We start from the raw sequence: 14,702 nt of genomic DNA on the forward strand, positions 1-14,702 counted from the left end.
CCCTCAACTTAAGTTACCCGATCTCACTCAGTGAGTTATAGATTTTATTAGTCTATATGATACTAAGTATTTTTACCCTCGACTTAAGTTACCCGATCTCACTCAGTGACAGTTACAGATTGTATTAGTCTATAGGATACTAAGTACTTTAACCCCCGACTTAAGTTACCTGATCTCACTCAGTGACAGTTACAGATTGTATTAGTCTATAGGATACTGTCTTTAGTGACCCCATCTCACTCAGTGACATTTACAGATTGTATTAGTCTATAGGATACTAAGTATTTTAACCCTCGTCTTTAGTGACCCCATCTCACTCAGTGACAGTTACAGATTGTATTAGTCTATAGGATACTAAGTATTTTAACCCTCGACTTTAGTTACCCGATCTCAATCAGTGACAGTTACAGATTTTATTAGTCTAGAGGATACTAAGTGGTTTAACCCTCGACTTTAGTTACCTGCTCTCACTCAGTGACAGTTATAGATTTTATTAGTCTATATGATACTAAGTATTTTAAGCCTTGACTTTAGTTACCCGATCTCACTCAGTGACAGTTACAGATTTTATTAGTCTATAGGATACTGTCTTTAGTGACCCCATCTCACTCAGCGAAAGTTACAGATTGTATTAGTCTATAGTATACTAAGTATTTTAACCCTCGACTTTAGTTACCTGATCTCACTCAGTGACAGTTACAGATTTTATTAGTCTATATGATACTAAGTATTTTAACCCTTGACTTTAGTTACCCGATCTCACTCAGTGACAGTTACAGATTGTATTAGTCTATAGGATACTAAGTATTTTAACCCTCGACTTTAGTTACCCGATCTCACTCAGTGACAGTTACAGATTTTATTAGTCTATAGGATACTAAGTATTTTAACCCTCGACTTTAGTTACCCGATCTCACTCAGTGACAGTTACAGATTGTATTAGTCTATAGGATACTAAGTATTTTAACCCTCGACTTTAGTTACCTGATCTCACTCAGTGACAGTTACAGATTGTATTAGTCTATAGGATACTAAGTATTTTAACCCTCGACTTTAGTTACCCGATCTCACTCAGTGACAGTTACAGATTGTATTAGTCTATAGGATACTAAGTATTTTAACCCTCGACTTTAGTTACCTGATCTCACTCAGTGACAGTTACAGATTGTATTAGTCTATAGGATACTAAGTATTTTAACCCTCGACTTTAGTTACCTGATCTCACTCAGTGACAGTTACAGATTGTATTAGTCTATAGGATACTAAGTATTTTAACCCTCGACTTTAGTTACCTGATCTCACTCAGTGACAGTTACAGATTGTATTAGTCTATAGGATACTAAGTATTTTAACCCTCGACTTAAGTTACCTGATCTCACTCAGTGACAGTTACAGATTGTATTAGTCTATAGGATACTAAGTATTTTAACCCTCGACTTTAGTTACCTGATCTCACTCAGTGACAGTTACAGATTGTATTAGTCTATAGGATACTAAGTATTTTAACCCTCGACTTTAGTTACCTGATCTCACTCAGTGACAGTTACAGATTGTATTAGTCTATAGGATACTAAGTATTTTAACCCTCGACTTTAGTTACCTGATCTCACTCAGTGACAGTTACAGATTGTATTAGTCTATAGGATACTAAGTATTTTAACCCTCGACTTTAGTTACCCGATCTCACTCAGTGACAGTTACAGATTGTATTAGTCTATAGGATACTAAGTATTTTAACCCTCGACTTTAGTTACCTGATCTCACTCAGTGACAGTTACAGATTGTATTAGTCTATAGGATACTAAGTATTTTAACCCTCGACTTTAGTTACCTGATCTCACTCAGTGACAGTTACAGATTGTATTAGTCTATAGGATACTAAGTATTTTAACCCTCGACTTAAGTTACCTGATCTCACTCAGTGACAGTTACAGATTGTATTAGTCTATAGGATACTAAGTATTTTAACCCTCGACTTTAGTTACCTGATCTCACTCAGTGACAGTTACAGATTGTATTAGTCTATAGGATACTAAGTATTTTAACCCTCGACTTAAGTTACCTGATCTCACTCAGTGACAGTTACAGATTGTATTAGTCTATAGGATACTAAGTATTTTAACCCTCGACTTAAGTTACCTGATCTCACTCAGTGACAGTTACAGATTGTATTAGTCTATAGGATACTAAGTATTTTAACCCTCGACTTAAGTTACCTGATCTCACTCAGTGACAGTTACAGATTGTATTAGTCTATAGGATACTAAGTATTTTAACCCTCGACTTAAGTTACCTGATCTCACTCAGTGACAGTTACAGATTGTATTAGTCTATAGGATACTAAGTATTTTAACCCTCGACTTAAGTTACCTGATCTCACTCAGTGACAGTTACAGATTGTATTAGTCTATAGGATACTAAGTATTTTAACCCTCGACTTAAGTTACCTGATCTCACTCAGTGACAGTTACAGATTGTATTAGTCTATAGGATACTAAGTATTTTAACCCTCGACTTAAGTTACCTGATCTCACTCAGTGACAGTTACAGATTGTATTAGTCTATAGGATACTAAGTATTTTAACCCTCGACTTAAGTTACCTGATCTCACTCAGTGACAGTTACAGATTGTATTAGTCTATAGGATACTAAGTATTTTAACCCTCGACTTAAGTTACCTGATCTCACTCAGTGACAGTTACAGATTGTATTAGTCTATAGGATACTAAGTATTTTAACCCTCGACTTAAGTTACCTGATCTCACTCAGTGACAGTTACAGATTGTATTAGTCTATAGGATACTAAGTATTTTAACCCTCGACTTAAGTTACCTGATCTCACTCAGTGACAGTTACAGATTGTATTAGTCTATAGGATACTAAGTATTTTAACCCTCGACTTAAGTTACCCGATCTCACTCAGTGACAGTTACAGATTGTATTAGTCTATAGGATACTAAGTATTTTAACCCTCGACTTTAGTTACCCGATCTCACTCAGTGACAGTTACAGATTGTATAAGTCTATATGATACTAAGTATTTTAACCCTGGACTTTAGTTACCCAATCTCACTCAGTGACAGTTACAGATTGTATAAGTCTATATGATACTAAGTATTTTAACCCTGGACTTTAGTTACCCAATTTCACTCAGCGACAGTTACAGGTTGTATTAGTCTATAGGATACTAAGTATTTTAACCATCGTCTTAAGTTACCCGATCTCACTCAGTGACAGTTACAGATTGTATAAGTCTATAGGATACTAAGTATTTTAACCCTCAACTTTAGTTACCTGATCTCACTCCGTGACAGTTACAGATTGTATAAGTCTATAGAATACTAACTACATAGACTAGTATGTACTGTTGTATAACTACCTATTATCATACTTACTCTGCGATAGTGATGGCAGGCGCACTAGATGATGGAGGAAGCAAACATATAACATTTCTTAACCCAATTAAATATCATCAAACACATTACAAAGGATTGCACCAGAAATGTACTACACTGTTTATATCATATCATACAAAAAAGGTAATTGATAATCCAAAATATAAAATAAAATGTGCACATCAAGGGAACATAGTTAATTATTGTAACAGTTCATTCATGTAATCTCTATATGGAGAAAATAAATAATCTGTCTGTCTGTCTGTCTGACTCCTGTGACATTACTGAAAAAACTGAGATCAATTTGTACACGTTATGATTTTAACTGAAGATAAAGGTATGTTAAATTGTATTTGTTACAATTAAGTTATAATTATACTATATTTTTAAGAGCAACTACATACCACCCATGTATGCTGTGAAACACAGAACATGTAAGAAAGACATTCTACACAAGGGTATACACACAAATACTGCTATCAGCCCCCTAATGCCATAACAGGGTGATACTCCACTACTGTGCAAAGTTTCATGCTGTACCTCTAATCGACAACTACACCCTAGCAACATGCACTACAAAGAATATCATCTACATTGACATTATCATGTGAGAAACCATACCCAATGGAATATGACATAGTTGTGACAAATTCACATAAAAAATATTTTTTCAGGAAAGGTTTTCATAAAGGTGAATGTGTTGCCTGCCCCAAAGGTGGCCATGTTGGTTTTCAGATTCCAGTCAAAATCAAAGTTGAGTGTGTAATTTATCTTACAGGCATGTGTAGAAAATTTCATGAAAATCAAAGCTTCTTTCAAGACTTATCACAGGGAGAACATTTGTACAGATGATGTGATCCCCTTCAACACTTATCACAGGGAGAAAATTTGCACTGATGATTTGATCCGCTTCAAGACTTATCACAGGGAGAACATTTGTATAGATGATGTGATCCCCTTCAAGACTTATCACAGGGAGAACATTTGTACAGATGATGTGATCCCCTTCAAGACTTATCACAGGGAGAAAATTTGCACTGATGATGTGATCCCCTTCAAGACCTACCACAGGGAGAACATTTGTACAAATGATGTGATCCCCTTCAAGAATTATGACAGGGAGATCATTTGTACAGATGATGTGATCCGCTTCAAGACTTATCACAGGGAGAAAATTTGCACTGATGATGTGATCCCCTTCAAGACTTACCACAGGGAGAACATTTGTACAAATGATGTGATCCCCTTCAAGAATTATCACAGGGAGATCATTTGTACAGATGATGTGATCCCATTCAAGTCTTCTCACAGGGAGAACATTCGAACAGATGATGTGATCCCCTTCAAGACCTACCACAGGGAGAACATTTGTACAAATGAGGTGATCCCCTTCAAGAATTATCACACGGAGATCATTTGTACAGATGATGTGATCCCATTCAAGTCTTCTCACAGGGAGAACATTTGAACAGATGATGTGATCCCCTTCAAGTCTTCTCACAGGGAGAACATTTGAACAGATGATGTGATCCCCTTCTAGACTTATCACATGGAGAACATTTGTACAGATGATGTGATCCCCTTCAAGACTTATCACATGGAGAACATTTGTACAGATGATGTGATCCCCTTCAAGAATTATCACAGGGAGATCATTTGTACAGATGATGTGATCCGCTTCAAGACTTATCACAGGGAGAAAATTTGCACTGATGATATGATCCCCTTCAAGACTTATCACAGGGAGAACAATTGTACAGATGATGTGATCCCCTTCAAGTCTTATCACAGAGAGAACATTTGCACTGATGATATGATCCCCTTCAAGTCTTCTCACAGGGAGAACATTTGTACAGATGATGTGATCCCCTTCTAGACTTATCACAGGGAGAACATTTGTACATATGAAGTGATCCCCTTCAAGACTTATCAAAGGGAGAACATTTGTACAGATGATGTGATCCCCTTCAAGACTTATCACAGGGAGAACATTTGTACAGATGATGTGATCCCCTTCAAGACTTATCACAGGGAGAAAATTTGCACTGATGATTTGATCCGCTTCAAGACTTATCACAGGGAGAAAATTTGCACTGATGATATGATCCCCTTCAAGACTTATCACAGGGAGAACATTTGTACATATGATGTGATCCCCTTCTAGACTTATCACAGGGAGAACATTTGTACAGATGATGTGATCCCCTTCAAGACTTATCACAGGGAGAATGTTTGTACAGATGATGTGATCCCCTTCAAGGTTTATCACAGGGAGAACATTTGTACATATGATGTGATCCCCTTCTAGACTTATCACAGGGAGAACATTTGTACAGATGATGTGATCCCCTTCAAGACTTATCACAGGGAGAATGTTTGTACATACGATGTGATCCCCTTCAAGGTTTATCACAGGGAGAACATTTGTACAGATGATGTGATCCCCTTCAAGTCTTATCACAGAGAGAACATTTGTACAGATGATGTGATCCCCTTCAAATCACAGAGAGAACATTTGTACAGATGATTTGATCCTGTTCAAATCACAGAGAGAACATTTGTACAGATGATGTGATCCCCTTCAAAGCACAGAGAGAACATTTGTACAGATGATGTGATACCCTTCAAGTCTTATCACAGGGAGGCCATTTGTACAGATGATGTGATTCCCTTCAAATCACAGAGAGAACATTTGTACAGCTGATGTGATCCCCTTCAAGGTTTATCACAGGGAGAACATTTGTACAGAGGATGTGATCCCTTTCATGACTTATAACAGAGAGAACATTTGTACAGCTGATGTGATCCCCTTCAAAGCACAGAGAGAACATTTGTAGAGATGATGTGATCCCCTTCAAAGCACAGAGAGAACATTTGTACAGAGGATGTGATCCCTTTCATGACTTATAACAGAGAGAACATTTGTACAGAGGATGTGATCCCTTTCATGACTTATAACAGAGAGAACATTTGTAGAGATGATGTGATCCCCTTCAAGTCTTCTCACAGGGAGAACATTTGTACAGAGGATGTGATCCCTTTCATGACTTATAACAGAGAGAACATTTGTACAGCTGATGTGATCCCCTTCAAAGCACAGAGAGAACATTTGCACTGATGATATGATCCCCTTCAAGACTTCTCACAGGGAGAACATTTGTACAGATGATGTGATCCCTGTAATTCATGTGTTGTCACCTTTGGTTTCCATGTGACATAAAAATAGTGTGTGCAACATTACAATGATATCATGGGCGACACCATAACATATTATTGGACTTTAGTCCAAAAGTCATAATGATTTCTTTATATACTGAGCTGTACACTAAACGTAGGATAAACATCCTGTAAAGAAGCTATCCTGATACATATATAGAACAAGGCAAAGTTTTAATTGATTGCAGTCAGAGGTAAAAATAAAAATTCCAATGATTTGCTTTCAGTTCAATTAATTCTGGCATGCACAACTAATTAGGTTACTCCATAAGATATGTTAAGGAAGATAATTTTTTGGTGGAACAATATATATATGTGAACACTCTACCGAAAACTGACCACCAAACATAACAAAATTACTCTAGAACAACTGAGGTGACAACTACATAGTAAATGACTATTACACAGGTAAGTGACCACGACACAGGTAAGTGACCACTACATAAGTAAGTTACCACTACACAGGTACGTGACCAATACACAGGTAAGTGACCAATACACAGGTAAGTTACCACTACACAGGTAAGTGACCATGACACAGGTAAGTGACCACTACATAAGTAAGTTACCACTACACAGGTACGTGACCAATACACAGGTAAGTGACCAATACACAGGTAAGTGACCAATACACAGGTAAGTGACCACTACATAAGTAAGTTACCACTACACAGGTACGAGACCAATACACAGGTAAGTGACCAATACACAGGTAAGTGACCAATACACAGGTAAGTGACCAATACACAGGTATGGGTTGGATGTCTTGTGTATCCAAACAACGAATTGAAGTTTTTAGGTTGTGTTGTAAGTTAAAATCGGTGGATAATGACCGTATTCTGTACAAAGTTTATTCACGATCCTCCAGGAAAGGTAAATCATGGGATGTAAAAGCTAAAAAATTAGCAAGTAAGTTTGATATCGCCAATATTATTAATGACGCTCTAAATCTGTTATGTTTAAAATCAAACAGAAAATGTTCATCAAGGATGAAGAGACGTGGTTCTCCAAGTCTTTGGTGTGATAAAGGTAACATTAACGGCAATAAATTACGAACATACCGTTTATTCAAAAAAGATTTACAACCGGAACATTACGTCACCACTTTAATTCCGAGACCACACCGTAGTGTATTAGCCAAGTTAAGAAGTGGCAGCTTACCGCTTCTTATAGAGACGGGTAGATATACACATCCAGTCACTCCATTAAATGACAGGCTGTGCAATTTCTGCGCTAATAAAATTGAGAATGAAATCCACTTTTTATGTGAATGTAACCTATATTTCGACCTTAGAGTCCCTCTGTTTGAAAGAGCAAGTAATTTAGATCAATCATTTATTTCTATGGATCATAACAAACAATTTATTTTTCTTATTAATGAATCGCTTCAACCTGTCTTAGCTAAGTCAGTTTTCCTTTTTATGAAAAGGAGACGTGGTAGTATTTAAAACTTGATATGCATTTTAGATTTTTAAGACCATATACCTCGTAATATATGGTTCATATTATTGCATCTAGTAGGCAACATTACGATGCTTTCAGATTTTACTATAATTCAGTTTTAATGATTTTAATAAATCTAATTTTTGTATTTTATATGTATTTGATGTGCTAGTAATTGCCAATCATCGAGGTCCCGATGGTGGGGGAGGGGTGACTTGTCGGTAGGGATTGGCTCAACCACTCTCGCTCTTCTCCCACCATCGGATCCTAAGCATACATTCAATTTTTATGTTATGTACAGTATGATATATGGTTCTTATTATTGAGAATCATTAATGGATTTTATGTTTTAATATATATAAATTTTAAGTAGTGTCTCGTAAGTCAGTATGGCTTGGCATATTTTGCATATGTGTATTTTTATTATGTAAGTGATGTGTTATGTAAAATATGTGTGACGCTTAAATAAAATATTTTATTATTATATATTATTATATGTTAACATTACACAGGTAAATGTCCACTACACAGGTAAGTTACCACTACACAGGCAAGTGACTATTACACAGGCACGTGACCACTTTACAGGTATGTTACCATTACACAGGTAAGTGACAACTACACAGGTAAGTGACCATTACACAGGTAAGTTACCACTACACAAGTAAGTGACCACAACACAGGTAAGTTACCACTACACATGTAAGTGACCACTACACAGGTAAGTGACCACTACACAGGTAAGTGTCCACTACATAAGTAAGTTACCACTACACAGGTAAGTGACCACTACACAGGTATGTTACCACTACACAGGTAAGTGACCACTACACAGGAAAGTTACCACTACACAGGTTAGTGACCACTACACAGGTAAATGTCAACTTCATAAGTAAGGTACCACTACACAGGTAAGTGACCACTACACAAGTAAGTTACCATTTCACAGGTAAGTGACCACTACACAGGTTAGTGACCATTACACAGGCATGTGACCACTTTACAGGTACATTACCATTACACAGGTAAGTGACCAATACACAGGTAAGTTACCACTACACAGGCAAGTTACCATTACACAGGCAAGTGACCACCACACAGCTAAGGGGCATCTATACAGGTAAGTTACCACTACACAGGCAAGTGACCACTACACAGGAAAGTTACCACTACACAAGTATGTGACCACCACACAGCTAAGTGACCAATACACAGCTAAGTGACCACCAAACAGCTAAGTGATCACTACACAGCTAAGTGAGTAAAGTGACCACTACACAGGTAAGTGACCACCACACAGGTAAGTGACCACTACACAGGCAAATCCCCACTACACAGGTAAGTTACCACTACACAGGCAAGTTACCACTACACAGGTATGTGACCATCACACAGCTAAGTGACCACTACACAGCTTAGTGAGTAAAGTGACCACTACACAGGTAAGTGACCACCACACAGGTAAGTGACCACTACACAGCTAAGTGTCCACCACACAGCTAAGTGACCACTACAAAGCTAAGTGAGTAAAGTGACCAATACACAGGTAAGTGACCACTACACAGGTAAATGCCCACTACACAGGCAAGTGACTACTTCACAGGCATGCGACCACTTTACAGGTGTGTTACCATTACACAGGTAAGTGACCACTACACAGGTAAGTGACCACTACACAGGTAAGTTACCATTACACAGGTAAGTGACCACTACACAAGTAAGTGACCACTACACAGGTAAGTGACCACTACACAGGTAAGTGACCAATACACAGGTTAGTTACCACTACACAGGTTAGTGACCACTACACATGTAAATGTTCACTACACAAGTAAGTTACCATTTCACAGGTAAGTTACCACTACACAGGTAAGTGACCACTACACAGGTAAGTTACCATTACACAGGTAAGTGACCACTACACAGGTAAGTTACCATTACACAGGTTAGTGACCACTACACAAGTAAGTGACCACTACACAGGTAAGTTATCATTACACAAGTAAGTTACCACTACACAGGCAAGTTACCACTACACAGAGAAGTGACCACTACACAGGCAAGTTACCAATACACAGGTATGTGACCACCACACAGCTAAGTTACCACTACACAGCTAAGTGACCACCACACAGCTAAGTGACCACTACATAGCTAAGTGAGTAAAGTGACCACTACACAGGTAAGTGACCACCACACAGCTAAGTGACCACTACACAGCTAAGTGACCACCAGACAGCTAAGTGACCACTACAAAGCTAAGTGAGTAAAGTGACCAATACACAGGTAAGTGACTTCTACACAGGTAAATGCCCACTACACAGGTAAGTTACCTCTATACAGGTAAGTTACCGTTACAAAACTAAGTGAACACTACTCAGCTAAGTGAGTAAAGTGATCACTACATAGTTACATGATTACCATTGTACCTACACAAGAAGTACATGCACTATCAATACAGAAACATGCTGCATGCCTCATACAATACCTGGGACCTTAGGTCTGGGGGGCCCTAGAATTTGACCATCAGACTGACTGCAGGTCAGTGATTCAGAGGTCAAGCGCTTTCTAAGCACTGTTGCATTCATTCTGTAGATATCTGTCGTTACTGTACATAATAAATGATACTTATTTTTTATTAAAGATTCCAATAAATCTACCTTTCTGGTGTTAGGATGTCATCAAACAGCTGAGTATGATACTTTTCTCTACTACCAAATGAACTTGGACAATGGATTTATATTTGTATTTACAAACATGTTGTGGTAGACTGTTTCCAGAACAAAAATCATTTGAAATGAAAGTGCCTAATTTTAGTAAGGTGAACATTTGCCAGCATTCAATTTTTATTTATTTTCAGGGATTTCCATCAGCTGACTTACTAAGTTCCTCTTCTGCTAGCCTGTCAGCCTCCTCTTTAGCCAGTGCCGCAGCTAGTGCTGCAGCCTTCTCTTGTTCCCGTCGTTTACGCATTTCCTCAGACATTTGTAACTGTTCTCGATGTTCAGCTTCTGCCACTCTCATAGCAGCCGTAGCAACGTCAACTTCACTCCTGGAGATGATGACATATTCTCCTTCCCTTAGTGACCAGTCTGTCTCTGTAACACACAAATCAATCAATGTGGCACCGGTAACATTGTATGTAGTGGTTGAGGAGGAGGTAAACCATTTTATACACATCTGACCCATCACCTTGAAAATGGGTCAAGGTCAATGATTAAACAAACTTAATATCCTTTCACCCACGAAAGCTTCATGACCCTAGAAGGCCTTATGTTCTGTACACGATTTATGTAAAGCAATCAGCAAATGACTTGAACCCTTTCACCCTATAGAGGACTCATGTAAGGGGAAAAATGAGTGATGGATTGACAGACCGAGTGGGGAGGTCCTGGCACAAAGAAATATTCAATTGATTTTGATCTACTGTTGAATTTTTGTTATTATGTGAAATTGAAAACCTGTCATGGTCCTAATATATCCCAGGGAACACGAGATAGCGTTAAATATATTATTCATTATTTTTTGGAAGTTTGTTAAAAAGTTATTCACCAGCACACACAAATATAACGAAACAAGAATTTCCAACAAGCTAGTTTATAATCATGTTTCACTGTAAACTATCGTGCGTGTAGCAACTATTCCATTGTTTCACTACATCACATAATATATGCTTATTTCATATGATTATACTCCCAGAGCTGCAGTTGGTAGATAAAACACTTATTTATCATATATAGAGAATAATACATGCCTTTTTCCATATCACACCCAGTATCAACCCGAGACTGCAATATCAGCCCAAGGGCCGAAGGCCCGAGAGTGTGGTTGAGGGTTGATACTTGGTGTGATATGGAAAAAGGCGTGTTCTATTCTGTTTATTACATATTTACTAATAAAAACTACTATCTTATGATTCAATATCTTTTTGAAATATTAAAAAACGAAAAAAAAATCGTAAAGTGATGTGATATGGGTTTTGCGGGCTGCTATGGGTTTTGGGGTGTGATACGGCGGGGGCTGATACGGGTTTTGGGGTGTGATACGGCGAGGGCTGATATGGGTTAGAGCAATTGTGTCGTATCGCATACATACAAAAAAAACGTATTTATCAGTAAGTATGTAATAAAAACTGTTAATCATCCAAGCCTGGATGTTTGTACCCTCATAGTTCAGACATACAACTTCTATCTATATATCAACCAATAATGTGTACCGGGCTCTGTTTGCTGCTCTCTGGATTCTGTGCTATTCACTGGATTATCTGCCCCTGATGTTTCCTGATTATCATCGGTACTATCCTCAGTGACCTCCGTATCATCCTCTGTCTGTCCATCAGAAGTCAGTGTCTCCTTAGGAAGGGTAAAATGAAGGTCAAGGTCAGTTTCATTCCGAGGTAAACCAGATCTGCGTCCTAAGTCTGGGGTCTGGAACCGCACCTTCTGGCCTGTATATATAATTCAGAGATTAAAAACCTTCCATTGCATCTTAAACAACATCAATTCTTTTCGATATATTTCAGTTTCTTTCCTGCATATATTTTCCTGAGAATTAAGTTATATGTCATATGTCATATATTTTGTGAAACATACATAAAATTATCAAATTACTTGACCGACAATGTATCTGTCCTTGATAGATAATTAGAGATGAGAACTAATCTTTGTTTGACCTACGTTTGTCCTTGAGAGAGGAGTACAGAGATGAAGAGTAAGCTTTGTTTGACCTATGTTTGTCCTTGAGAGAGGAGTACAGAGGTGAAGAGTAAGCTTTGTTTGACCTACGTTTGTCGTTGAGAGATGAGTACAGAGGTGAAGAGTAAGCTTTGTTTGACCTATGTTTGTCCTTGAGAGAGGAGTACAGAGGTGAAGAGTAAGCTTTGTTTGACCTACGTTTGTCGTTGAGAGATGAGGACAGAGGTGAAGAGTAAGCTTTGTTTGACCTATGTTTGTCCTTGAGAGAGGAGTACAGAGGTGAAGCGTAAGCTTTGTTTGACCTACGTTTGTCCTTGAGAGATCAGTACAGAGGTGAAGAGTAAGTTTTGTTTGACCTACGTTTGTCCTTGAGAGAGGAGTACAGAGATGAAGAGTAAGCTTTGTTTGACCTATGTTTGTCGTTGAGAGAGGAGTACAGAGGTGAAGAGTAAGCTTTGTTTGTCCTACGTTTGTCCTTGAGAGAGGAGTACAGAGGTGAAGAGTAAGCTTTCCGCTGTTTCCGTTCCGCTGCAGCCTCAATTGCACGCTTCCTGAGAGCCTCACGCTTCTTCAGTGTCTGTTAACAACCATTAGTGTAAGTGTTAATGTGTGTCTGCAATAGTTACTAATGGGTTTAGGGATAAAATGGTTATCAATCAGTAATTTGTTGATTATATAATAGAATTGTGTTTATAAATGATTTGTGTTAGTTATACCATGGAAAAATTATAAGTCATAACTAATTGTTAATATATACACTATATTACATTATATTATATGTTGTACAATATAGAACATTAATAACTGATATGAGAACACAAATTTAGTAATCAAACATTAGTTACCATTAGTTCCTACTAATATGGGTAAGACAGATGTTATGGTACTGCTACAGTTGTGCCAGCATGCATTAGTATCACAAACCTCATCCTTCCTGTATCCCATCTCTCACAATGTCACTGTCTCACCGCGTAGAAGGGGTTTGACCCCATAGTAGGGTTTGACCCCTTAGTAGGGTTTGACCCCATAGTAGGGTTTGACCCCAAAGTAGGGTTTGACCCCAAAGTAGAGTTTGACCCCATAGTAAGGTTTGACCCCATAGTAGGGTTTGACTCCATAGTAGGGTTTGAATCCAGACATGCTGGACAGAACTTACTTGTTATAAGGGGATATAAATTACCTATGATAACCTGAATATAAAAATATTTCATGAGGCAGCTAAGGCAGACTCTACATGTCTGTGAGTATGGGAGTGGTGAGAATGATAATAATTTGTAACCACAAGTCTGTGGAAGTGGGAGTGGTTGGGAGGGACGTTACCATGAGTCCATGGGTGTGTAGATGGTTGGGAGGGACGTTACCACGAGTCTGTGGGTGTGTAGATGGTTGGGAGGGACGTTACCACGAGTTTGTTGGTGTGGAGGTGGTTGGGAGGGATGTTACCACGAGTCTGTGGGTGTGTAGATGGTTAGGAGGGACGTTACCACGAGTCTGTGGGTGGGTAGATGGTTGGGAGGGATGTTACCATGAGTCTGTGGGTGGGTAGATGGTTGGGAGGGATGTTCCCACGAGTCTGTGGGTGTGTAGATGGTTGGGAGGGACGTTACCACAAGTCTGTAGGTGTGTAGATGGTTGGGAGGGACGTTACCATGTGTCTGTGGGTGTGTAGATGGTTTGGAGGTACATTACAACGAGTCTGTGGGTGTGTAGATGGTTGGGAGGGACGTTAGCACGAGTCTGTGGGTGTGTGGTTGGTTGGGAGGGACGTTACCACGAGTCTGTGGGTGTGTAGATGGTTAGGAGGGACGTTACCACGAGTCTGTGGGTGTGTAGATGGTTTGGAGGGATGTTACCACGAGTCTGTGGGTGTGTAGATGGTTGGGAGGGATGTTACCACGAGTCTGTGGGTGTGTGGATGGTTGGGAGGGATGTTACCACGAGTCTGTGGGTGTGT

General features: G+C 38.7%; 1 protein-coding gene across 1 annotated transcript in view; it reads right to left on the reverse strand.

The window, feature by feature from the left end:
- The window catches only part of LOC110450171, a 74,639-nt gene that overhangs the window by 20,389 nt on the left and 39,548 nt on the right, over positions 1–14,702 (reverse strand). Inside the window, exons 5-9 of the mRNA XM_021497453.1 lie at positions 13,217–13,325; positions 12,271–12,501; positions 10,937–11,152; positions 10,543–10,662; positions 3,396–3,419 (exon numbers count right to left, since the gene is read on the reverse strand). Coding sequence (XP_021353128.1) covers positions 3,396–3,419; positions 10,543–10,662; positions 10,937–11,152; positions 12,271–12,501; positions 13,217–13,325 — 700 coding nt within the window. The remainder of the gene's footprint in view (positions 1–3,395; positions 3,420–10,542; positions 10,663–10,936; positions 11,153–12,270; positions 12,502–13,216; positions 13,326–14,702) is intronic.

The sequence above is a fragment of the Mizuhopecten yessoensis genome, unplaced genomic scaffold (genome assembly GCF_002113885.1).
Source record: "Mizuhopecten yessoensis strain PY_sf001 unplaced genomic scaffold, ASM211388v2 scaffold5061, whole genome shotgun sequence".
Classification (NCBI taxonomy): Eukaryota; Metazoa; Mollusca; class Bivalvia; order Pectinida; family Pectinidae; genus Mizuhopecten; species Mizuhopecten yessoensis.